At 53.8% G+C, this 24883-nt stretch overlaps 1 protein-coding gene across 3 annotated transcripts in view; it reads left to right on the top strand.

The window, feature by feature from the left end:
• TRAF3 (TNF receptor associated factor 3) overlaps positions 1-22102 on the top strand; it is a 116568-nt gene extending 94466 nt beyond the window's left edge. Inside the window, exons 7-12 of one of the 3 annotated variants that reach the window (XM_082451081.1) lie at positions 980-1060; positions 3722-3796; positions 5472-5564; positions 9790-9930; positions 15597-15780; positions 16593-22102. In XM_082451081.1, coding sequence (XP_082307207.1) covers positions 980-1060; positions 3722-3796; positions 5472-5564; positions 9790-9930; positions 15597-15780; positions 16593-17164 — 1146 coding nt within the window. In that variant the 3' untranslated portion in view covers positions 17165-22102. The remainder of the gene's footprint in view (positions 1-979; positions 1061-3721; positions 3797-5471; positions 5565-9789; positions 9931-15596; positions 15781-16592) is intronic. The other 2 variants (XM_082451080.1, XM_082451082.1) reach the window with 2 other exon arrangements.
• Positions 22103-24883: the final 2781 nt, after the last annotated feature.

Raw genomic sequence — 24883 nt, 5'->3', positions numbered from 1 at the left:
CTCGCGGGTGCCGTGTCCTTGACCTGCGCACCTGCCGGGTCAGACGGCCTCGCAGCCAGCGCTGCCCCAGATACACCTCAACAGCGGCCTAACTGGAGGCCCAGCCAGGAGAACTGGGAGTGTCCCGGGGCCTCAGAGGAAAACCCGCCACATTCTCTTCTTGCCAAGGGATGCCACCTCCGGGAGCCTGGCCTCCCACGGTTGCGTTACGTGGCAGGTCTGGCTCTGCCTGCATCAGTCTCCCTCCAGCGGCCCTTTGTCACGTGTCTGGAGGTGCTCTCCAGAGGCTTGGGTTTGCTCTCCTCGTGGGAGCTCTTGCCTATGCTTCACTTGTGGACATGTGTACCGGACAGGTGCCCGGGGCACCGAGTTGAACAGTCACCGTCATCCAGGCTCTGTGTTGAAATCTCTGCCATCCAGAGAAGGGCTACACCAAAATTTATCCACGTTTACCACGTGCTAAAGAAAGATCGGATCTCAGGACAGTAATTTAAATACCCAGTAGATCACGTTGTCTTCAGGCTCTTGAGAAGCATCATTTCCAGACCCCAAACTGAGAAGCCAGAGGAGAACTGTCCTTCTCTGCAGCCAGCAGAGGCTGGGCCCCGCCATCCACCTGCTGTGTGAGGGAGGCCGAGGCCCAGCCTACCTGGGCGCAGGTGTCAGGGCAGCATCGGCAGAGGGGGCACAGCTAGAGGGAAGCCGCCGTGAGGACGCCCCTCCGGTGGGCTGCGCTCCCATGGGTGGCCCCGACCAGTCAGATCTGAGCAGCTCCTGTGAGATGCCTTCTTCTCAGCACTCAAACGTCTGTAACATAGCGACCCATCCAGGTGCGATGTGAGTCCTGTGACTCAAGGACATGACCATGAGCAGAGCGCTTCCCTTGGGCCCTCGTGGGGACGCTGGGAACACTGGTGGGGTCTGAGGGAAGGTGGGTTGTGTGTTTCAGAGTTGGTAACACTCTCTCTTTCTCCTTCAGAAACACGAAGACACCGAGTGTCCCTGCGTGGTGGTGTCCTGCCCTCATAAGTGCAGTGTCCAGACCCTTCTGAGGAGCGAGGTAAGGGGCGTGGCCGGGCCTGTGCAGGAGTTGGGGATCCTTCAGGACCCCACTCTTCCCGTAAAGCTGAGGTCAGAGGTTTTCACAGATTGTGATAGTGATACTTACAGTAGAAAAACAATGAAAACCCTCGTGCTGTTTTTGGAAGTCAGATATTTCAGAAACAAACAATTAAAAGCTACAAAGTGGTAAATTCAGAGCAAAATATTAAGAATTGAGAAAATGGGAATATTTACAATGCAAGCAAAGGTGACACTTTTTAGGTTTAAATCTGTAAACTAGGAATTACTCTAAGATTATCTCAAGGAAATCAGTTAACTTAGAGATACTCCTGACCCACTTAGGCCACACATGCTGTGCAGGGCCTGTGCCAGGGGGCAAGTGGGTGCAGGGGTGGTGCCCACACTTCAGGGGCCGCTGGGAAGGCACCTGGACAGCCTCCCCCAGAGGCTGTGCCCATCACGCTGCCCTCGGGCACACTTGCTTTAAGGCAGGTAGATTTTGCAGTAACCTCATTTTGATCAGGATATATCCAGAAGGAACAATTCCAAAGATTCATAATGTTTTCGCATCTGATCCTGGCCTGGACCCCCTCTGCTTGGCGTTCTGGGAACCGTCTGGGGCTCCTATGGGCTCGGTGGGTGCATGCCTCCCCCGGTCCCCACGCCCGGTTCCCTCGGTCCTGGGTTCTCTGATCTGAGGACCCTGCTCGCCTCAGCCTTCCCAACAGCCTGGAATTGTACACCTGGATACGGGGAGGGGGAGCTCAGTCTCTCACGCCCGCGACAGCGAGAGGACCCGCGTGGCCGAAGGCCACTCTCACCGAGGTGCACCCTCCCCAGACGATGACTCTGCTGGACAAGGGCAGGGTCTGGACTGGCGACGGTGGTCTCTGGGCCCCTGAACATGCCTCTGGGAGCGGCAGGGACGCGCACGTAGATTATTTCCACAACTGGAAAGTCCCTCTGTTAGAGTGAATGTATGAAGAGTCTGTACGGTTGGAATAACTTCCTGGGTATTACACGCCTTCCTGAAGTTTTATTCACTCAGGCTGTCTCTATTCGGGGCAAAAGCTGCCTCCATTTTGCCTCTAAGTTATTTTTATTTTTAAAAATCTTTAAACCTGCGTTTATCTTGGGTTTCTGGTGAAAGGTGCTATTGGTTTACAGATGATTCTTGCTTTTATCCCCAAGCTCCGGTAAATTCTGTAGGGCTCTGAGATTAATGATGATAAAGCCAATTTAGAAAAAAGTACAGCCCTTTCAGTTAGTGCACTGAAAATAACGTCAAACTCGATATGATCCTGATTTTAACATTAGGAGTGTTAGCTGGTTAGATTCACGATTGTATTGATGGCACTGAAAGAATACGTTTTAAAATTTTCAAACTAATGTTACTACGCACACGGTGTCCTTTTGGGTTTCTACGCCTGTCACCTGCAATGTGCCCTTTGGGTGCTTTCCTCCAGTTGCAGGCCAGAGCCTCTGCGGCCACGACCCCGCCCTGGCTCAGACCTTCCACAGGGTTGGCCTTGGCTGTGGTCAGGTGGGTCCCTCAGGCCGTCCTCTTTAACTGTCGCGGCAGGCGGGACGGCCGTCCTGTGAGCCGCCTCCTCTTGTCCTCAGTACTGACCTGAAGGGAGAGGAATGTCTTTGTCCTGGAGGACAAGAGGAGAAGGTGGAGAAACCGCCTGCACCCACCAGAGTGACACATCCCGCGAGCCTCCGGGAGTGCGTGTGCACTGGCTCGCGGGGAAACACGTTCCCGGGGCCGCTGTGCACCACGCTCACTGACTGCTCTCCCCATTCAGGGTCTGACTGCTTTCTATAAAGAAGATCTATCCCTAGAGTTTCCTGATGAGACTATCTTCAGTAAAGAAAGAAATTATCCTTAAATTGTATTAGCCTAACACAAAACACTGTGCCTTTAAAATGTAGACATTTCAATTCCCTTTCCTCTTGAGGGAGCACCGTAGGTGGTTTTTATTTGATGATTTGCTGACATTTAAGCTGAACACAGGGGTTTTTCCTTGCAAGGGGAGTTATCCCCTCCCAGTCCCTGCTAATTGTCCTCCATGAACTGGAGGTGACCATCGTAAGATTCATGTTGTTAGAATGACCTTAGAGGTCTTTGAAAAGCTACTTGAATTTCTGGCCATTACAGAGGGAAGAAAGTCTTTTCAGAAGTACTGAGAGTAATGGTACATTGTGTACGCTTGCTTTGGAAAGATATTTATTTTTGTGTACTGTATATTAGGTGTGTGACCCAGTTGCATCCTGAATGCTTTCTATTTTTTGTGTTTCATGCAATTTTTGTTTATAGTCTTTAAATGTGCATTTCAGTTTATGTTTTTTTTCCTTTCTTTTTAAAATTCTGGCACTGCAGACAGCATGTCGCAAAACAACTTGTTCTAAAGAAACTACAAGTTTAAGAAATGTTATAGTAAATGTATTTCTGTATATTGGTGTATATATGTGTATACACGTGATGATACTGTATATTTACTGCATATAAGTCTAGGAAGCAGATGCTATATACACACCTGTAGCTGATAAACACCATTCGTAATAGTACAACCCAGATGCTATCTGTGCCCTTGATATGTTTGAACATTTTCATGCAAACGTTCGTGCCACAACTCACGTCTCTTTCCCGTTGCAGTTGAGTGCACACTTGTCAGAGTGTGTCAATGCCCCCAGCACCTGTAGTTTTAAGCGCTATGGCTGCGTTTTTCAGGTCAGTATCCGACATTTGTCCTTCCCAGTCACTGACATTCCACCATGAGAGAAAGTTATTCTATTAACATTTTAACATGCAGGCTCTGGGCTCTCAGTTTTGCCATGGAACTGAGTCACCTGCCGCGTGGGTGACGAAAGCCACGTGCAGCAGATGTGAGTGCTCGCTTTCCAGGGCGGGGGTGTCGTGAGACTAGAGGTAGACACCTGTGCTGAGGGGGAGTTAATGCACTAGGAGGACGATTACATTCAAAACCAGTTAGTGAATGGGACAGACAGGACTGACATTCGGCGGGGTTTCCAGTAGATTCTTACGGAATTTGAGCTGTTACTTGAATGTAAGGCACTGGCAAACTGGACATGGTTTCGGCAGTGTGTGCGTCAGTGCACGGTTGTGAGGATCGCACGTGCGTGTGTCCAGAGTGCATTCCGTGCACATGCCACATGTACCTGCCACATGTACGTGCCCGGGGGCCATGTAGAGAGGAGATCTCCGCCACTGCCACACCTGGGCTGTGAGAAAGCTGTTCCTGGTTTGTTTTTTTTTTTTGGTTTTGTTTTTTTAACACATCTGAGATGGCTAGTGAATTTGAACTAGTTTTCATTCAAATGTATATCTTGATCTTAAAACTATCAAAGGGCAGTATATACTCCAATTAAAGTATTTTGTATTTGATTTTTATGTATTATCAATACATTATTGTGAAATCAATACAGAGATATTGGCATCTCAGTATTTTCTTAGAAAGTAAGAAGCCTGAGAGTAAGAATGACTATAGCTTTCCCTTTGCTTCAGTCTCTTATGAGACTGAGCCCTCACCACTGTTATGTCGTATGTACATATATATCATTCATTCTGTGTATGTATATATATATGTTTATATATAGCAATACTTATATCAACATATATATATGAATATTCTATGTACAGAGTATATGTTTTGGAGATCATTAAAATGCTTTCTGTGGCTTTTAAATATTCCAGTATCAAAACAAATTATATTCTTATACCAATTACTTTGTTAAATATATGAAGTACTGTTTCCCATGCTTATTACTGACTCTGAGATGGTCTACATCTTATGTACTCTGTAGATTGTTTATGTTCTGTATGTAACTTTCTAAGTATACATAGGATAGTTAGGAACAGTAATACAGTGTATTTCACTGGTAAGTTAATACTTTAATAAATCATTTAGAATCCTACTTTGATTACATATTCACTAGGTTATTATAGCAGCATCTAGCTATGACTTGCAGGTGTCTAAACGTTTTCCATTTATATTTTAATGCAAAAAAATTTTTAGGGAACAAAAATGATATATCTAAAATTTAGTTTCTTGATGTTACCAGCATGAAACGTAGGTAAGAAGGCCCTTGGTAAGAAGCTGGAGGAGTGCAGCTCACGGCCTCGAGGTAGTTGTCGTAGAATCCGCGGTGTCTCGTCTTTGAGCTGCTCCGTTCTCCTCGAAGCAGCCTCCTCACCTGTGCACAGTAGATCAGGGGCCACTGAGCGCACACCTTCTGAGGCTGGGCATCCCCTGTGAACCGTCCATGAATAAGTCACCGCCCCCCCACCCCCCCGCCCCGTGTAGTGCTGGATTGAGGTCGGCTGTGAGTCTCTCTGACTCCAACGGAATGAGGTTGGGTAACGCGTTGCCTCTTTATTCTCGCAGGGGACAAACCAGCAGATTAAGGCCCACGAGGCCAGCTCCGCGGTGCAGCATGTCAACTTACTCAAAGAATGGAGCAACTCTCTAGAGAAAAAGGTACGACGCACCGCCTCCTGCTTTTGTTGGTTTTTAATACTTTCTTCAAGTTATTTAAAGAAGAAAACCTTGTTTATAGTTAGTAATGGATTTTGCATAAAAGAAACAGCATCAAGAGTGTCAAAAAAGTAAATTCTCTTCAAGTGATCCTGAGTTTGTAAATGAAGGCGTGTGGTTTTGTTAGCTTGCTCTTCGTTTTTTTTTGTTTGTTCATAAATTATTATTTATTTTTATTTTTGGCTGCATTGGGTCTTCATTGCTGTGCGTGGGCTTCTCATTGTGGTGGTTTATCTTGTTGGGGAGCACGGGCTCTAAGTGCACGGGCTTCAGTAGTTGTGGCATGCGGTCTCAGTAGTTGTGGCTCGTGGTCTCTAGAGCGCAGGCTCAGTAGTTGTGGCGCACGGGCTTAGCTGCTCTGCGGCATGTGAGACCTTCCCGGACCAGGGCTCAAACCCGTGTTCCCTGTATCGGCAGGCAGACTCTTAACCACTGCGCCACCAGGGAAGTCCTTGCTCTTTGTTTTTTAATTGCCAAGCAGGTATGAAGTGCTTTTTTAAAAAAAAAAAAAATCACATTGTGCTTCTCTCAGAATTGATCTAGGACAGGGAATGTCACTTACAACCCCCGTCCGCCCCCCGCCCCATCTTTTTGTAAATAAAGCTTTATTGGAACACAGCCACGCACACTCATTTCTGTATTATCCATGGCTGCATTGCACCAGGACGGCAGCGTGGATGAGCAGAGATAGAAACTGTACAGCCCGCACAGCCCCAAAAACTGTTCTCTGGCTCTTACAGAAAAAGCCTGCCAACCCCCGATCTGGAAGGTCACCAGTGTTACCTGCTTTACCATCCTCTGTCTTCTCGGAGACGAGGAGAGGACAATTCCACATCGCGAGTGTGACTGTTGACCATGGGGGTTGGGGGACCACGCAGCCCCTTCCCGGACACACCTGCTCTCCTGGGTGTCTCCTCGAGGGGCCCCAGCTGTGGGGTCTGGACTCCTCAGCAGGCCCCGCCCACGTAGCACTCCTTCCTGGGGAGTTTGTCCCGTGGTGCTCAGCTCACCGGGCCTTCTTACCTGAGGAAAAGATGAAAACCTCCAAGACTTGATAGAGAAGGTTATAGGATCTCCCACTGTGGCTTGTGGCTTATGTACACAAATAAGAAATTAATTTGATATTCAACAAACATGTGTTGAGAACTTGCGGTGGGAGGGCACTAGGATGAGTTACAGCAGCTGGGGAGTTGACGTTTGCTTTCTAAAGGTTTGTAAAGATTTGAGTATCTTGTTTTGAGTATTAAATCCAAGCAATTTAAAATGTAAATGTACTTAAAAGAGTCTAAAGTTTTAAATCAAAAGATGTTTATTAAATCTGACATAAAGTAGTTCTTTTAATATAAATGCTTAAGCTGGAGGTGAGAAGCAGTGAAAGGGCTTGCGCGCTGTGCACACGGGGGGCAGGAGGGGCCTTCCGCTTATCAGCGGCATAAAATCCGTTACGTGAATCATTTATGACTTTCCTGGGAGCACATATTTGCTCTGAGTTCAGTGACGGTTTACCTGTGAATCTTTTTTTCCCCTCTTTTTGAAGAATGCATTGTTTCTGCCTTTTTAAATTGTAGGCATAGATCTCAGGGCTTTTGGTCTCTCACAGATAACGGCTTCTCATTTGTCTAAAAGGTTCTTCCTTTCATGTAAAGTGAATTGGTTATTCCAGCTGTGCTGGTTACGTAACCATTGAGCCGGGCTGGGCTGCGGTGTGCTCACCCCTCAGGACGGTCGTCCTCGGGGCCATCGCCATGGGGGGCGCGGGGGTCATCCTGTCACTTGCGTCCTCCTGCCCTGCCACCTTCACACTTGTCCCCCTCAGAGCATCTGCTTTGCATCGTTGGAAGCCCCGGGACACAGCCGCACAGCCAGCACCCCTCCCCAGAGCTTCCCCCTCTGCACACCGGCCGAGAGGGGGCCGAGTTGCTGCTGATACGTTTGAACCGTCTGTCCTCTTGGTTTTGCTGGAGGCTGAGCCGCTCCCTGCCTCCGTGCCCCCTGCTCAGGTCAGCCGGGCCTCCGCCCTGCGCATCCGTGCTTGTGTCCATGAGAAGCTGGCTTCTCGTCACGGGGCCCAAGAGCAAAATCCGGACAATGAACGGAGATACTTGTATTTTCTCAAAATGGGAATTTATTTCTCATCATAGAATTATTCAGCTGCAATCTCCTGAGTTATCTTGTTCATCTATAATAGAAAATAGAACGTCTGAGTTGATTCGGAAAGACTGATTATTATATTCACAGTCAAACTAAAGAAAAACTGTTTTGTAAAATCCAGGCTTAAAAACACCCATCTTATGTTTTAGGAAAGCTTAAATCAAAGGGAAGTGTGGAGTGCCCACCAAAACAGGCTGGGGTAAAGGATGTTCCTGGCGAGGAGGGTCTCGGGAAGGACGAGGGGCCCCTGTTTTCATCTGCTGTGTGGATGTCACACTGTGCTTCTTGGAAACACACCTGCCAGGTAGACTTTCCTGTACCTGGTAGACTGGTGAAAGCAGGGGTCTGCAGGCACCCAGGGGCTAGGATCCTTGATTAAAATATGTAAATAAATAAAAATCAGTTTAAGGGCAGTCCCTAAATTAAGAAATTAAGGGTTTGATGCGGCATGATGTGTGATCATCAGTGTGAGATATTTCTGTCATCCTCAGGTAGCTTGATTTGCTGCAGAAAAAATTGCTGTTGGTTTTGGAGATGTTACTGAGATTTTTATCAAAAGGATTGGCCTGTGTGCATCATGTCTCTTTTTTTGGGTGTGAGAATAAGGAGCCTGGGAATTGTGTCCATCTTTGACAGATGGGAGCGAGTGAACTGTAATTTCAGAAAAAGCAAAAACACCACTGCCTGCTACCCGTGCCCCAGCCTGGATGCTGCAGGCTGATCGCTTGGAGGAGGTCATGGACCTGTGAGACATCATATTTTAGGAAGGAAAGTCTGTTTGTGCTGAGTGAAATCCTAGGAGAGTGAAGTATATCTTGCAAGTTCTGTGTTCCTTCATAAATACATTTGTTATAAATAAAATAGACTGAGACAGCACCCAAAGGTGCTGCCTGCCGAGCAGGCTGAGTGTAATGTAAGGACGCCTCACTTGAGGCTGGTTGTTCTCCAGAGGGACAAGGTCAGGAACCCAGATGTGTCCTGAGATGCCCGTGGGCCGTCCCCACGGCCAGACCATCCTCAGGTGCTGGAGGTGTTAGAGAGGCACCTGCGAGGAGAGCTGTTCCGATCCGTCTCGGAGCTCCGCGTCTTCCAGGGTGGCGGCCGCATCCGCGCGTGGACACACACAGCTGTTGGCGGAGGGAACCTTTGCAGGGACCAAAGTGCCCCTCGTAGAGACACTGTGGGAAAGAAGCCTCGTAGGATCGCCCTTGAACTCCTCACCCTGGGGGCTTGTAAGACCAGTGTAAATTGGTTCTTGGGAGCCAATTATTTTTCAGAAAGGAACTTTGAAAAACTCAAAGGTGGCTTCCCTGCTGGGAATGGCGCCCCCCCCAGCAGACCCTTCCTGGCACCCCCAGTCGGCAGCTCCTCTGTGGGGGGGTGGGGGGGCTGGGAGGCTGGCCCCAGGACTCACTGCAGCGCATGTGAGACTGTTCCCGTCGTGCTCCCTCATTGTGTTGAGAGAGCTTTTCAAAGGGCGTGTATGGCCCACTGGTGGACGTGAAGTAATTTAGTGGGTTGCAACTAGCATTTTCAAAAGAAGAATAGAGTAAAACAGAAAATATCCGGGCGCAGTGTGATCAGGGCAGATTTGGTTTTGAGGTCCCTGTTTTTAGGGATATGCACACATACACAGGTGTCTGTGCAGAAGGGGTGAGGTGTAAGGATGTGTTTCCTACTATGTTTCCTTGTCAAAGTTTGAAAGCCACTCTGGTAAAAGATTTATTCGTTTTTAGCAAAAACTTTAAAAAGCATCCATTCTGAAATTCAGTCATTGCTGCACTTTGCCTCATCTTATTTGATTCCTGGGAGAGATTCTGAGAAATGCAGTTGTAGGATCCCTGTTAAACTACCAGGACCCCCATTTCCTGTGTGAACGGATTTTTTTTTCCTGGAACTCCTTCAGTGAGCTGATAGAAGGCCTATATTGTAAACATTTAATTACCATTATTATAATTGCTATAAGTTGATATTAAAATCACTTTTTGTTTGCTTAATTGAAGACTTTCTTTTTCAGGTTTCCTTGCTGCAGAATGAAAGTGTAGAAAAAAACAAGAGCATACAGAGTTTGCACAACCAGATATGTAGCTTTGAAATTGAAATTGAGAGACAAAAGGAAATGCTTCGAAATAATGAATCCAAAATACTTCATTTACAGGTAAGAAGTTTAAGATGATGGCTGGATAAAAGGGAACACATCTGTGTTCCCCTCCAGGACTTTCTCAGGGAGATATTTGAGCAAAAGCCCTGACCTTTGTCGAACAAGGCAACTTGTTTCTCTTGCCTAAGTGAAACTCAGGGAAGGTGACCTGGGTTTGCGGGCCGACCTGGGAGGCTGTAAGCACCGCTCCTCTCGCCTTTTCCTGGGGGCCAGCCCCGTCACCTCTCCTCTGTGCCTTTGATTCATTGTTGGCGAAATAAGACTCAAAGTCTGTGTTTTTAAAAATTAGCTGTTTTATTATTATTATTTAAGATTTCATATTGTTCATGAGTAGTTATGTGTAAAGTTTCACTTCCTAAAGTGAACTGAAGCCAAACTATTTTGTTCTGAATCTTCTAGCGATGCACGTACACACTGTCACCTTATTTCACCGCAGTGAACCACAGGTACCTCCAAAATAAACACATAAACCTTTGCTGCTCCCGAAAAAGGTGGTGTATAAATAAGCCTGATTAAAATGTGGCTCCTCATTTCTGTTACCAACACAGGCTTCCATTAGGTGCTTGTTACAGATTATTCTTCTAGACACTGTCTTCACATCAGCTTACTCAGAGCGTACCTTGGTGATGGTAATTCTGGTGTGTATCACACACACCCGTGGGAGAATCACATGTTGCCGAAATGGTCTTTCAGTGCTTGTACTTACAGTGTGTTTCCCTAAATTATCTGGAAGAGAAAATATTTCTAATAGCTCAGAGTCACGGCATCTTTGAGGTTTTCTTTCCTCCCGTTTTAATGTTGGGATTAGTTATCGTGCCTTGAATTGCATAGGGATTTATTAAATTAACTTCATTTGTGTTAAACTCTGTGGTTGTCCCGAGACAAGGAAAAACACAATTCACCATTAGATTGTAGTAGAAAAGATGCAAGTCATAAGTATTGAATCAAGTCAGAAAAGTACAGTGTCACGTAGAACACCACAAGCCTCCTGCAGGAAGTCCGTGGCGTTTTGCCGAGGCCTCGGAGGTGCTGGTCAGCGTGTCCAGACAGAGGCCTGTGCTGCCATCCGGTCGGCAGGTCCAGCTGTGCACAGAGTGGCCAGGGCTCAGGGGTGCGTGGAAACGCCGAGGGAATTACGTTATGCTAGAGAACCACTTGTTAAGGCATATCAACAGCAGAAGGAAGAATGAGTAAGGAGTGGGTTGGGTTTTGTTTTTATATTTAATTCTTATTTTAAGATAATGGTTGCCAAAGTTCTTTTTTATTGAAGTAGAGTTGATTTACAGTGTTGTGTCAACTACTGCTGTACAGCAAAGTGACTCAGTTATACACACACACATTCTTCTTCATATTCTTTTCCATTATGGTTTATCATAGGATACTGAGTATAGTTCCCTGTGCTATACTGTAGGACCTTGTTTATCCATTCTGTATATAATGGTTTGCAACTACTAACCCCAACCTGCCATTCCATCCCTCCCCCTTGGCAACCACCAGTCTGTTCTCTATGTCTGTGAGTCTGTTTCTGTTTCGTAGATATGTTCGTTTGTGTCATATTTCAGATTCCACATATAAGTGGTATCATACGGTATTTGCCTTTCTCTTTCTGACTTCACTTAGTATGATAATCTCTAGTTGCATCCATGTTGCTGCACATGGCATTATTTCATTCTTTTTTATGGCTGAGTAGTATTCCATTGTATATATGTAGTAGTGGGTTCATTTATAACCAAAAAAAACGAGAGTGTCCATAATGAGGTCATGGATGCACTCGCCCGACACCTCGGAGATTTTATATGCGTTCCTCTCCTCCATTCCCCACTTCCAGCATGAAAAGTTTGAATTTACTTTAATCATTCCACTGTGTGTGATTCATGTTTAAAACCTCCACGATTGAAGAAACCACTGAGATCTAAGTCAGAGAGATCCAGCTCCAAGCTGCGGAGCCCGGGGAGGTGAAGGCTGAGCAGTGCCATGTCTGCAGGTGGCGGTGACCCGCGCCAGCGCTCTTCTCCTCCTCCTTGGAAGGCAGGCACGGAGGAAAATAGGCTGCATTTCAAGAGAGGGACAGGGGTCAGGAACAGGGGCTGATGGGCTGGAAACCCCTCCGGACGGCTGACCGTTTCCCAATGGTTTACATGGAACCACGTCTCCTGGATGATCTCAGGGTCGGTAATGTTCGTCACCATGGTTGCCAGTGCTGAGAGGCGGCCTGGACCATCCGCCTCTGAGTGAACATTGATGGCGGCCCTGTAGGCTAGGGCTGGAGGTGCCGGCCCTGGGTGGGGCTCTCCCTCCCGTCCCTCCCGACCTCCCCCCCCCCACCCCCCGTTTCAGCAGAGCCTGGCTCAGACCTGCCCCTCGGTCCTCACCCTAGAACTTCCAACTGCCAGAGGACAGTTTACCTGAGCGCTGTACCGTAGATCAGGACACCACCGCCGTGACTGGCTGCTGTTCCTCGCTGCCGCCTTTGCCACTCTCTCCGCGGCAGAGTGGACCTTCCCTCCCCTCTTCCTTTCCTCAGGCACCTCAGATGGCACTGTAAGTGCCACCTCCTCCAGGGAGCCTTCCCCACCCTGTGCATTGGACCACCTGGATGGTGACAGACCTGTCCCTCTCTGTGTCATCTCCTCCCTTGTCTGAGTCTCCAGTCGACCCTAAATCCTGAAGACAGGCTTGTACAGGAGTCCACACAGAGTGCAGAGCTCCTGGCGGCCCCAGATAGGGTGGGTGGGCTGCCGTCAGAGCTGCGCAGAGGAAGTGGGACTTAAGAGTGGGTTAGCTTTTGCCAGCCGTGCAAGGGTAGTTTCTTAATATTTTACTTTGTAAAGAACTCTTTTTTTTTTTTTTGGCCGCGCATCCAGCATGTGGGATCTTAGTTCCCTAACCAGGGATCGAACCTGTGCCCCCTGCGGTGGAAGCACGGAGTCTTAACCACTGGACCACCAGGGAAGTCCCTTTTTTCTCAATTTAAAAAGACAGCCTAGGGTTTCCCTGGTGGTGCAGTGGTTAAGAATCCGCCTGCCAATGCAGGGGACACGGGTTCAAGCCCTGGTCCGGGAAGATCCCACATGCCGCGGAGCAACTAAGCCCGTGAGCCACAACTACTGAGCCCATGAGCCACAACTACTGAAGCCCGCGCACCTAGAGCCCGCGCTCCGCAACAAGAGAAGCCACCGCAATGAGAAGCCCACGCGCTGCAATGAAGAGTAGCCCCCGCTCGCCGCAACTAGAGAAAAGCCCACGCGCAGCAATGAAGACCCAACGCAGCCAAAAATAAATAAATTTATTTTAAAAAAAAGAAGACACCACAATGAGAAGCCCGCGCACCACAACAAAGAGTAGCCCCCGCTCGCCACAACTAGAGAAAGCCCGCACGCAGCAACAAAGACCCAACGCAGCCAAAAATAAATAAACTTAAAAAAAAATGTAAAAAGAAAAATAAAGACAGCCTAGATGTGAGCTTCATTCCCGTGCTGCATTGTTAGCAGGAGCTGGATGACCCGGTCGTTCCCGCAGTCGGTGGCTCTGCCGGGCGGGAGGCAGAGCGCTCTGTCCACGGGCCCCTCGCTGGGCCCGGGAGTCCCACCCGCATCGGCTCGGTGACCGGATGGTGCCAAGTGACAGACGGTGATTTAAGCCCTAAGTGCACGAGCATGAGACTGATAGACTGATGCTCTGTGAGCAGGTCTCCTGATGAGGGTTTATTCACATAGTGTGTGATCTGTGCTGTTTCTCTCAGCTCCTGAATCCTTTTTTCTAGTAAAATCCTCACCTGCATTTAAGATTTGTTTTTTATAGAAACACTACAGGGGCTGAGTGTAGACCGCTCTTCAAGAATGAAATCATGTTTGCTGCATCTTACAGAGAAAGCTTGATTTAGGTCAGCATTCTGCTTTGACCTCATACAAATGAAAGGTCTGTTTGAAAATAGCACGTTTTCCCTTGCTGTATGAGGAGTGCCTTTTAAATAGTGGTTGGGCCTTGTCTGTGTGTGTGTGTGTGTGTGTGTGTGTGTGTGTGTGTGCACGCGTGTGCTCGCTCCCATGTTCCCTCCTGCCCGCCACCCGCCTGCTGACTCCGTGTTCCTGGCTTGTGGTTGGGGGCCTTGCTGTCATTTCAGACTCCACGGTTCTGCTCCCTCTTGAGAGCACCTCGTGCCTTCGTGCCACTGTCCCGTGTGCGTCACGAGTCCTGGGGCGGGGGAGGGGGGCTTGGAAGTGATGAGCAGCTTGTCCTCGTGGTTTACAACAAGGGCCACCAAGGAACTGCCACTGATTGATTAGGTTTCCATTAACTCCCCTCTTATTCTCACTAGTACCCACATCAGCCTAGTTTGTCATTTTGTCACTTGAGTAGGTAGAGGACGGGAGACAAGTTACAGCTGTGCATTATGGGCATGGGCGTTCATTCATGTCAGTAGGATTGTCCCCAGAAAATAGACTTTGTAAACTAACTACGCTTCTCACTATATATATTTTAAAATAAAGTGGTATCAGTGTAGAAAGAAGTGTTCTTTAGAGAAATCATCTTTACTTTTTAAATGTTAGCCAATATCAGGGTTTCTTGGAAAGAAGAGGAAGATTAACACTGTATTTTTACCCAGAAAAAGTAACCCAAGCCTACATGTTTGTTCCTTCACGGTTATTAAGAGCCAGCAAAGGTGCTGAAACCTCGATGTTTAAAAATAGTCTCCCAAAAGGAGAAGTGAGCTCGGCAGGTCCCCGGGGCTCTCCCCTGTGTGGCCTCAGCCTCAGGGGCGGCCCAGCCACTCCCCAGCTTCAGGGGCTGAGCCACCCAGCCTTCAGGAGCTTTATTTCAAAAATGCAAATTCTTTTTAGAAGTGAAAACCCTTTAGGTCCCTGGCTTCATCTAACAAGTGGGCAGGCCAGTCCTGCAGACAAACGGGGCCGCCACGGCTGGCACGCCAGGCTCACCGCTCCAGTTACTGTTACAGACGTGCTGGTCATGTGCTTCTGGAAAAGGGGGTTTCTGAATTATTTAAATCAAGCCTCGCTGTCGACAGCCACGTGTTTGTCAGTAGGGTTGCTCTGCCCCAGTGGGCAGGGGGCGCTGGTCGCGGAGTGCGTCCAGGGAACAGACCCCCACCCACCCCGCCCATCGGCACTGGCCCCTTGGCTTCACCCGGGGCCCCGAGGACCTGTCTCCAGGGCCCTGTCCTGCTGCCAGCCCTGTGCTGGCAGCCAGGTCTCTGGAGCCAGGTGGCAGTGTGGTGGCAGCTCTCTCTTCTGGGACCCAGGCCGGGTTCTAAGCGCTCTTTGCAGCCTCAGAAACAGGGCAGCCCCTCTGGCCCTGGAGGCTCACATAGTTTGGCCTCTGCTGGTCGCTCGACCCTGCAGGGGATGGAGGCCTTCAGACGGGGCCGATGAGTGTGACTCCAAGTCCTGAGCTGAGACGCTGGGACAGAGGGATGTGGGAGCCGCATGCCCTGCACTTGGTGGGTGAGGCCTCTCTGTGCCTCGGTCCCCTCCTGGAACTAGGGGTCTGGGTCCCTGTGTCCCCCGAGATGCCCGTGGGTCTAAGGTAAGAGGCCCTGTGAGGGCTGATGCGGGCCGCCCTGTTCCTGACCAGCGGGTGTCTGATGGTAGTGGCGCAGCGCTGGCAGCGAGTTCTAACCGTATTTTGCCTTTTTGACACCTTTGATGTGGAAGCGAGTAATAGACAGCCAAGCAGAGAAACTGAAGGAGCTCGACAAAGAGATCCGCCCCTTCCGGCAGAGCTGGGAGGAAGCAGGCAGCATGAAGAGCAGCGTGGAGTCCCTCCAGAACCGGGTGACCGAGCTGGAGAGCGTGGACAAAAGCGCGGGGCAGGCGGCTCGGAACACAGGTGAGGGCGGGTGGGCGGAGCCGTGCGGGTCTGCGAGGCCCCGGGCCGGGGGAGCCTGGCCGGGTCCCAGGGCCCCAGGTCAGAGCTGTGGCCGCCTTCGTGAGGTAAGCGAGGCGCGTGCTGCCTCAGGACAGCGCCGTCCAGTCTCGGACGGTGCTCCTGGTGGCGCCTGCTGGGGCAGCTGGCTTCCCGCCGAGATGCCCGCAGCAGGGGCCCAAACGCTCCCGTCCGTGCAGTGAGGCCTGCGTGGCAGAGTGGGTGTGGGGCGGCCTGCGGGTCGGGGTGCTCCAGCCCTGCTCGTGAAGGCCTGGGGGACAGAAGGTGACCAGAGGCAGCAGGGGACCCGGCAAGCCCAGCAGCGTGTCCAATACCTAGAAGCCACCGGGGCCGCTGCTTCAGGGGCCGAGCGAGTATTCTGAATATCTGCACCTGCACGAGAAGGATTAATGGGGGAAAGAACAAGGATTATTGTGATGCACGTGGGGCTGGATTCAGCCAGCCAAGGACGTGGAGTGGGGTGGGGGGAGGAGCAGCTTAAGCCCTGATAGGGCGCAGGTGAGCCTGCGCATGGGGGTGGGAGGGCAGGGGCCGTGAGCCAGAGGGCAGGCGGCCCCAGGCTGTCGCCTCTCGGCAGGCTGTGGATCCCGAGGACCCCGAGGCCTGCGTTTCAGGTCCTCCGCGGGGCAGGCACCACCCCCCAGCAGCCACAGCGAGCCTGGGCTCTTCTGCTCAGATGCGGGTGGGGATCGGCTTCTCCAGCCCCGGTGATAGTCACGTGTCTCCGCGCCCATCTCTCCCGCCCGCCGCCGCAGGCCTGCTGGAGTCCCAGCTGAGCCGGCACGACCAGATGCTCAGTGTCCACGACATCCGCCTGGCCGACATGGACCTGCGGTTCCAGGTCCTGGAGACCGCCAGCTACAACGGCGTGCTGATCTGGAAGATCCGGGATTACAAGCGGCGGAAGCAGGAGGCCGTCATGGGGAAGACCCTGTCCCTCTACAGCCAGCCCTTCTACACCGGCTATTTCGGCTACAAGATGTGCGCCAGGGTCTACCTGAACGGGGATGGCATGGGCAAGGGGACGCACCTGTCGCTGTTTTTTGTCATCATGCGTGGAGAATACGACGCTCTGCTTCCCTGGCCGTTCAAGCAGAAGGTGACGCTCATGCTGATGGACCAGGGGTCCTCCCGGCGACACTTGGGGGATGCTTTCAAGCCGGACCCCAACAGCAGCAGCTTCAAGAAGCCCACCGGTGAGATGAACATCGCTTCCGGCTGCCCAGTCTTCGTGGCCCAGACTGTGCTGGAAAACGGGACGTACATTAAAGATGACACCATTTTCATCAAAGTCATAGTGGATACTTCGGACCTGCCTGACCCCTGACGAGTCTCTGGGGAGGCGGATTGCGCAGAAGGCAGCTCCTCTGGGGTGTTTGAACCGGCCGCCTCCCCCGAGGTCCTCACGCCCAGAACAGGACCTGGTGGAGCGGAGGAAGCGGCAGAAGGTGGCCGCGGGCCGGCGGGAGGAGCCACGCATCAGGACACACACACCATGTTTTCTAATAGACTAGCAACACTTCGCTCGGAAGAATTATTTATCCTTCGACGAGAGAAATACTGCTGTCAGAGAAGGTTTTCGTTTTCATTTTTAAAGATCTAGTTAATTAAGGTGGAAAACATATATGCTAAAGAAAAGAACCATGATTTTCTTCCTTAAACACCAAAAAAAGAACACACACACACACACACACACGCACACACCTGGGGATAGCTGGACATGTCAGCATGTTAAGTAAAAGGAGAATTTATGAAATCATAATGCAGTTCTGCTATATTCATTCTAAGATTCAAGAGTGCAGTCCTGTTTCAAACATAGCCCGTTGTCTGTTTTAAGGCCTCATCTGGTCTCTGCTTCAATACTCTGTCAGAAGACCCTGAAGTGCACCTAGGTCTTTTTTGAAAGTCTCTAAATTCAGAATCGTTTTTTAATTTAAAGTTCTAAGATAATTGTTACTGCAAACATTTCATTTTAAAACGTTGATAGACTGATATTTCTTGGAAGAAAATGTAAAATATCAAACACTGGTTATCACTTGTGATAGGAAAGAGAATATCCAATCTGTTGTTATTTCTCGTTAGAAATGTAAACCTTCAATGCCTGTCGTAGTTGCTGACACTACTTCACAATTATTACGAAAGGAAAACTGCTCATGGATGCTGTGCATCATTTTCAGATTTATAATTGTTTTCACCCTAAAATAGGGCATTAGTTGAACTTTGGAGTTCTAAACAAAATCCTGTAGGTTTTTAAAATTCTGCCCCACGTGTTCAGACGAGCTCTCTATTGCTGACAGCACCGACCTTCCGTGTCCAGTGTCCGGGGGTGGGCAGGTGACTTGTGCTTGAAGGAGGCCACAGCAGATGTGTTTCTTCATCCTGTCATATTGCTGCATTTGTTAACAGCGTTTGCGTAGAGATGGTGGCATACTGTACCTGTGCCTTAGCTGTGACATGCTGCTTCTCGACCCCAGCTTTGTGTTCACTGTAATTCCAGAAGGTGATAGTTCAGCCAGACTTTTCTCTTGATCACTAGACCTTTTGCCTCTTCGAGGGCCCTCAGACAGCCCTGTACCTGCTGAGGAAGCCGGGCCCCCTCGTCGGCTTCTGGAGCCTCCACTGCTTCATTATCACAGATTCCAAATCTCTAGGCCCCAAAAGCGAGCAGTCCAGTCCGCGTGCAGGCAGGGACAGGGCAGGAGCCGCGCCTCTGCGTCCCCGGGCTGCGGGCTCCCACACCACCCGCCGTGGGGCCCTCTGAGCATTCCAGAGACTGCTACCTGGGGGGCCGCCCGGGCTGAGCCACAGGCGTCCCGGGGCCCGCCCCTCTCTCCGGAAGGGTGGCCCTGGGGTCTGTGGTCCCAGCCTGCGCCTGTCCGGGCGGCATTTCCCACCCCCGTTTACCTTCTCTCAATGGTCCAACTGTGACAGAGCGGGGCCCTGCTTCTGTGCCCCCTGCTATGCACCACGCTCCATGGGTGCTTTTACCACTGACGGGTGCTACACGTGACGGGTGCTTCTTAGGCAAAACCAGTGTGTGTGAACCGCCGCATCTGTGCCACTCATCCAAAAGACGCGCCCACGATTGGCCAGCTGGGCCGCGCACCTCAGACTGCCTGCCTCCGGGCTCCCCGTGGCCACGCGGGGGACGGCGGGGTGGTGCCCGGTGGCCCCCGTGTCTCTGGTGCTGCCCTCCGCCCTGGGTGTGCCTTCGCCCCAGTGCCTGCTGGAAGCACCTCCTGGCCACCGCCGTCCCAGGCTTCCATAAGTGACCTCATGGGTTCCAAGCACCTGCCCTGCCCTTCGGCAGTTAAAATGCTCAGTTATCTTCATCTCTTTTTCTTTCCCATCCCCTGACCCCAGAATTGCTTTGAGGGCGAATCAGTGTCATCGGTTCTGCCCAGTAAGGAGTCGTGTGTCCCTGCTCAGAGGAGGGCCCTCCTGCAGGTGCTGTGGGACCACTGTTCCCTCCAAGTGCCCAGACCTCCTCCAGGCCTGGGCCCGGTTCTGCCCTGGAGACCCGGGGGAGGGAGTCTGCCCGGCGGGCCCCACCCGGCCTCAGGTGGCTCTCCCAAGGCTGGGGGTCACCAGCGGACTTCCTCCCCCTTCACGGAAAGTATGGGCGACGTGAACAAATTCAGGATAAGCAACATCTCGGTCTGGTAAAAAAAAAAAATTCTTTCCCTCCCCTGGGTTGGAATCCTGTTGGGGGCGGGCCGCTGGCAGCGCCCCAGAAGCATCCGTCCCTTGGTGGGGGGACTTTTCCAGCAGCTCCTCCCGGTGGGAGACACCAGGCCCCTGGCCGCCACCCAGGAGCCCAAGGGACCCAGCTTCACTGTCCCCCGGTGGGAGGCTGGGACACGGCGGGAGCTTCAGGTCGTGGCTCGGTGACGGTTGGTGGTAGCGGGTCGCACGCCTCCCTGGTGCCCGCGGGCCCTCCCGCCACCAGGGCCCCAGCGACAAGTGACGGGTGCCGGACACGGCACGTGGGTGCGCTTTTCCCGTTTACCAAAAGTGACAAATTCCGCACAGAACAAAACCACTCCAGTGCCGCAGAGGAACCGACGCCGAGTCCCGTGCGGGGTCAGCGCCCCTGCTTCCCCGTCGCCGCCTGTCCTGGAAGTGAAGACCGGCCGGGTCCGCCTGCCTGCGGGCCTCTGGTCAGGGGCGGGGGGCCAGGGTGTCGGGCCGGCGGGGCCAGCGCGGAGCCCGGCGGCCGGGCGGGCTCAGCGAGTGCCAGGCTCTGGCTCTGGGGCTGGAGCACCCCGGGCGGCTCACCTGGGCCTCTCTTTACAGGTTGGGGTTCTCAGTTTCCCGGGTTTGTGGTGACGCAGAGGAGACGGGTAAATTGCTCCGAGACCTGTCACACGAGAGGGTGGCGCCAGCCCCCGAGAGCGAGTCAGGCGCCGTCACTGAGTGGCCGATGAGGAGGGCTGCCGTCCACCCCACCCCGGCCCCGCCCCGGAGCCCAGCTGCCAGCTGAGCCGAGGCTCTTGGCCAGGCGGCCCTCCTGCCCCCTCCTGTCACCTCCCTGTCCCGGTGGCGGACTCCACCAGGCCCCCCAGACACCGGCCAGGACGGCGCAGCCTCTCCCCAGCAGCTCGTCTCCTGCAGCGTCCCCAGCCGCCCGGGGCCACACGTCCCTGTCGACGCCCCCTGCGCTCTCAGTGTCATGGGGGTGGTCGCCCGCGGTGGGCCCGGCATCCTGCAGCCCTTGGGCAACATCAGGCAGAGGAAAGGGCGGCTGGACGAACCCTTAGGCACAGCAGGGCCCCGAGGGGGTGGGGAGAGAGGCGGGACCCTGAGTGCACCCTGGGGGGTGCGCTGGCCCCTCCAGCCGTCCAGGCCCGCTCCTTCTTCCCGCCTGCACGTGGAGGAGTGACCATCATCCTGTGCTGGATGCAGACCTTTCCGGCCCCAGCATCGCTGCCTGTCTTCACAGGTTGGGCAGGAGATGAGATTCCTCGTGGGGCCTCTTGCCCACACCTCCGCTCTCCAAAACGTGTCCCTCTGCTTGCGGTGATTATCAGTGCTGGAAAGGGCTCAGGCGGAGCTGTAAAGTACTATTTTTTAACTTCTAGTCCAGATCTTTACTGATCAGGCCGCCGAGGAGAGCTGGGGGGAATTCCGGGAGTTCCTTTGCATCTGTGACATGAAGGGGGGATCTGTCACCCAATCTCCTTCTCAGCCCAAGACCATGGTTCTGCCTTCTGTTTGCAAATCTTGATAGTTGTGTTTTTTCCAAAGTAGAACGTGTCCACTAGGGTCAGGTCAGACAAGGTCGGCGTGAGGCTCCAGTGAGGGCAGGTGACCCGGTCGGTCGTCTCTGCTGTCAGTCGGGCGGTGCTGGTTGTCACCAGGGCCCCAGGGCAGCGGGGGCGGGGCGCAGACCTGGAGGCGTCCCGGGCGTTTTCTGCTGGCCTCGGGTGACCCAGGCCACAGGTGGTTGGTGCCGTTTGCGGAGGCCCGAGTGGCACCAAGCAGTGCTCGCATTTCATTTCTGCCACTGCTGCTGTGTCTAGAGTCTGTCTTGTGAACTCACGACAAGGGAGGTGGAGTCCAGGACGGCTGCACCACTCCTGCAGTTCGTGGTGATCCGGGTCGTAACTCAGTCCCCTTAGACCAGTGAGATTAACTTCCACAGCAAACTCAACGACTTAATCGGTAAACACAAAAGCTGGCATGATTTTCAAGGATTTCCGTAAGAATCCTCTGTAGAATAACGTCTGTGGTAAAGGAAGCGTGTAAATCCACGCAGACAATCGTGTCGCATTTCCAGAATCGATTCTTTCTCTGATGGCACCCTCTGTGTTCAGGTCTCTTACCCAAAACAAAGACCAAAGAAGGCCAATCTCTCATTTGACTCTGTATTTTTAACCTGCCTGTTTTAAAAATTGCATCTGTGTAGCCGCTCGCCGTGCGGACCCATCTCGACAGTCCAAGGGATTGTGACCAGTGATTCACGTCCCGTGCGCTCCTGCTCTTCTAAGAAAAAGACACAAAAGGACAGTGTAAGGTATTGCCCAGCAATAATCATGTTGTTACTGTGGGTTAGCAACACGGCTGACTTCCTGGTAGCATTATTATGTTTGATAGTTTTGTTCACTCTGTACTGTGTGTGGTTTTATTTGGTATTTATTTGTGTTTTGAGGTCTTGCAACGTTTTTGTGTTTCTGATGCTAATAACTAAAGTTTGTACGAGTGTAGAATGCAAACCTTTGAGATGCTGAACTGTCTGATGAGAGGGAAATAAATCTTACTGGGAGTCTTGGTTTCTCTCTCACGCTGACTCACAGGCCGTGAGGGGCCCCTCCCTCCCGCGGTCGGGCCCCTGCAGAGGATGCCGCGGGTCCTGCCGTGGCTTCCCGGCCTTCCCTTCAGGCGGTGGCTTTACCTTGAGGGGGTCCCCGGGGCCTGTGCACCCAGCAGCCGTGCTCAAGTCCATGGCTCGGTCCAGAGCAAGCCAGGGGGCCCTCACCCTCCCGGAGATCCCGTCCCATTTCCGCCACTTTATCAGCTGTGGGACTTCGGGCTCTTTGAGCCTCGGTTTCCTCGCGTGTCAGGGGAAAGACAGCGTCTGCCTCCTTTCTGAAACCAGGGGGCTGGCTGTGGGCCCCGCCAGTGCTGACGCCGAGGGTGGTTGTGGGGCCTCCGGGCGGCGCCTTCCACGCCGCCACCTGCAGTAGGGGCACTGGGGGCACAGGGCCAGCACGCGCCTGCCCGGCTCAGCACCAGCGGGCCGGTATCCCCGGGGCGGTCAGGCCCCGGAGCAGGAAGCCCTGCGTCTCCCACGGTGTTCCCCCGAATCACCAGGTGTGGGGGCTGCTTTCCAGCACCGCGAGGCAGCGCGAAGGCCCTGGGGACCGCTCAGCCCTTCCCCCACTGGCCCTGGTCCTCCACGTGTCGCCGCCGCAGCCCCCGAAGCCCGTGCTCAGCCTCACCCCTTCTCTAAGTCACGGCCTGGGGCCCGGGCCTCCACGTGCACCCACCGGGCAGCAGGAAGGGGCAGCGCAGGAACCAGCCCCCAAGGCTGCTCCCACCCAGGGGCCCGGGGCCTGGCCCAGGGGTGCTGCCCGGGCCCCAGGGGCTCAGTGTTCCTGCCCACCCCGCACCCGGAGCCCTGCAGGGGAGCCCGTGGCCCCCAGCTCTTCCTACATTGGGTCCCCCCACACAGGAGCTGCCAGAGAGGGGGGCACATTCAGTCCCTCCGTCTGGGGGGGAGTGGTCCCAGGTCCACGCACCCCTTGCGCTCCACCCTCCTCCCTGGGCGCTCAGGCCTGGCGCCCCACCTCGGACCTGATGCCACCACGGGTGCTGAGTGAGGCCCCGGGGGCCCCTCAGCCCTGAAGCTGGAGCGCCTGGCGGGTGGCAGCGCGCAGTGTGGACAGCGCCGCGGGCGGGCAGCGCGCGGAGCCGTGTCCGCGGGGTTTCCAGCGCCACCGGAGGGGCCGCTCAGCTGGAATTTCGGAAGCCGGATCCTTTCCCCCTTTTGGAGTTTTTTCCCCTACGTCTTACGGGGCAAGAATCGGCAACAACTCCCAGGATGAAGGGCCCGCCCCGCGGTTGCCCCTAGGCCGAGGCCGCAGACCCGGGCGCCGGTCGGCCGCAGGGCTGTTGAGGGCGGGGCCTCCCGGCGGCTCCCCGGCGCCTGGCCCCGCCCCACCGCGGTCCCCGCAGTCGGCCCGGGGGCAGCCTGGTCCCCGCCTGCGGAGGGACCCTCGCCGCCTCCCTCAGCCCCGGGCGCGGGGTGGGCTGCCTGTTCTGAGCCCTGCGATGAAGGGGGGCTCCAGGGGAGCTGGGGACTCGCTGCCGCTGTCCCCTCTGCAGCCGGGGCAGAAACGCCGCCACGCTTCCGGGACCGAGCCGTCCCGGGAAGTGTGCCCGGAGCCCCGATCCCCCGCACGTGCCCCGGACGCCCATGCTCTGCAGGGTCTGTTTTAGGTAAGAAGAGCGAGGCCTGGAGAGGAGGGGGCGCGGCCCCGGAGCCACCCTGCGCTTTGCTGTCTCCTGTGTGGCCGGCCTGCTTGGGGGCCGCTGGGACCTCACGGGGTCGTTTCCAGCCGTGGGATCGAAATTGGCGTCGGCGGCCTCTTTACCCCCCCAACCCCACCCCCCAGGGGAAGCGGCGCCAACGCTGACCCCGCAGAGGCCCAGGGCGCGTGTCCCTGCACAGCGTCGGCTGCCTGGAGGCTTCGTCCCGAGCCCGGTCACAAGATCAGAAGTCAGAGATTGAGAGGAAGCTTGGAGTGACCCAAGCCCCGGGCCCCGGCCTTGCTCCCGGGTGACCCCTGGACCCCAGGGGAGGCCTCGGAGTGCGGAGGGCAGACCCCAGAGACGCAGGCAGCCACTGCCCCCGCCAGGCCCCGGGGGTGGGCTGGGATCTGAGGACCAGGAGAAGGCTGGCCCCGGGGTGGGGCTGCAGGGCTGCAGGCAGAGCCCCCCGCCGCGCCCAGCACCTCTCTGTTTCCTTGTGGGTAAAATGGGGATAGCAGCGCCTCTGCTCGCAGGCAGTCATGAGGCCGCGTGAGGCCGGGTGGAAGGCGCTCTTGGGGGGGAACGTGTGCTCAGCCAGTGGTGCCGACACACCTGGACAGAGCACCTTGAGGTGACCTCGGCCTGCTGGGCAGGGTGGCCCGGCCCTGGACTTGGCCTCCGGTCATTCAGCTGCGAGGTCTCCAGCCACCGACAGGCACCCCGGGAGTCAGGGACCACGCGGTGGCCATGGCCCTGGGCTCTAGAGGCTCCCCCTTCTCCCAACGCCTGCCGAGTTTGGGGCGCGGACGCCTAGTTGACGCAGCCTCCGTGGGTCCGGCCCCCTCGTGGCGGCCCTCAGACGCGGCCCCGTGTGGCCCGTCTCGTCCACTCACTTGTCCTTGCCCAGCCAGTCCCAGGGCGGGGGAGAGGGGTCGGGAGGTCTCTGACCTCCAGCTGTGGCTCCTCTGGGCCCAGAGGCCTGCGAAGTTCCCCTGACAAACTTCCCCTCCATACAAAGGCTGTAGGGGCGGTGACAAGTCCCCCCCCCCCAGGGAGAGGGGGCAGGCAGGAC

Source organism: Balaenoptera physalus, assembly GCF_965194825.1.
Source record: "Balaenoptera physalus genome assembly, chromosome: 2".
NCBI classification, from domain to species: Eukaryota; Metazoa; Chordata; class Mammalia; order Artiodactyla; family Balaenopteridae; genus Balaenoptera; species Balaenoptera physalus.
This window is presented reverse-complemented; position numbering and strand designations above follow the sequence as displayed.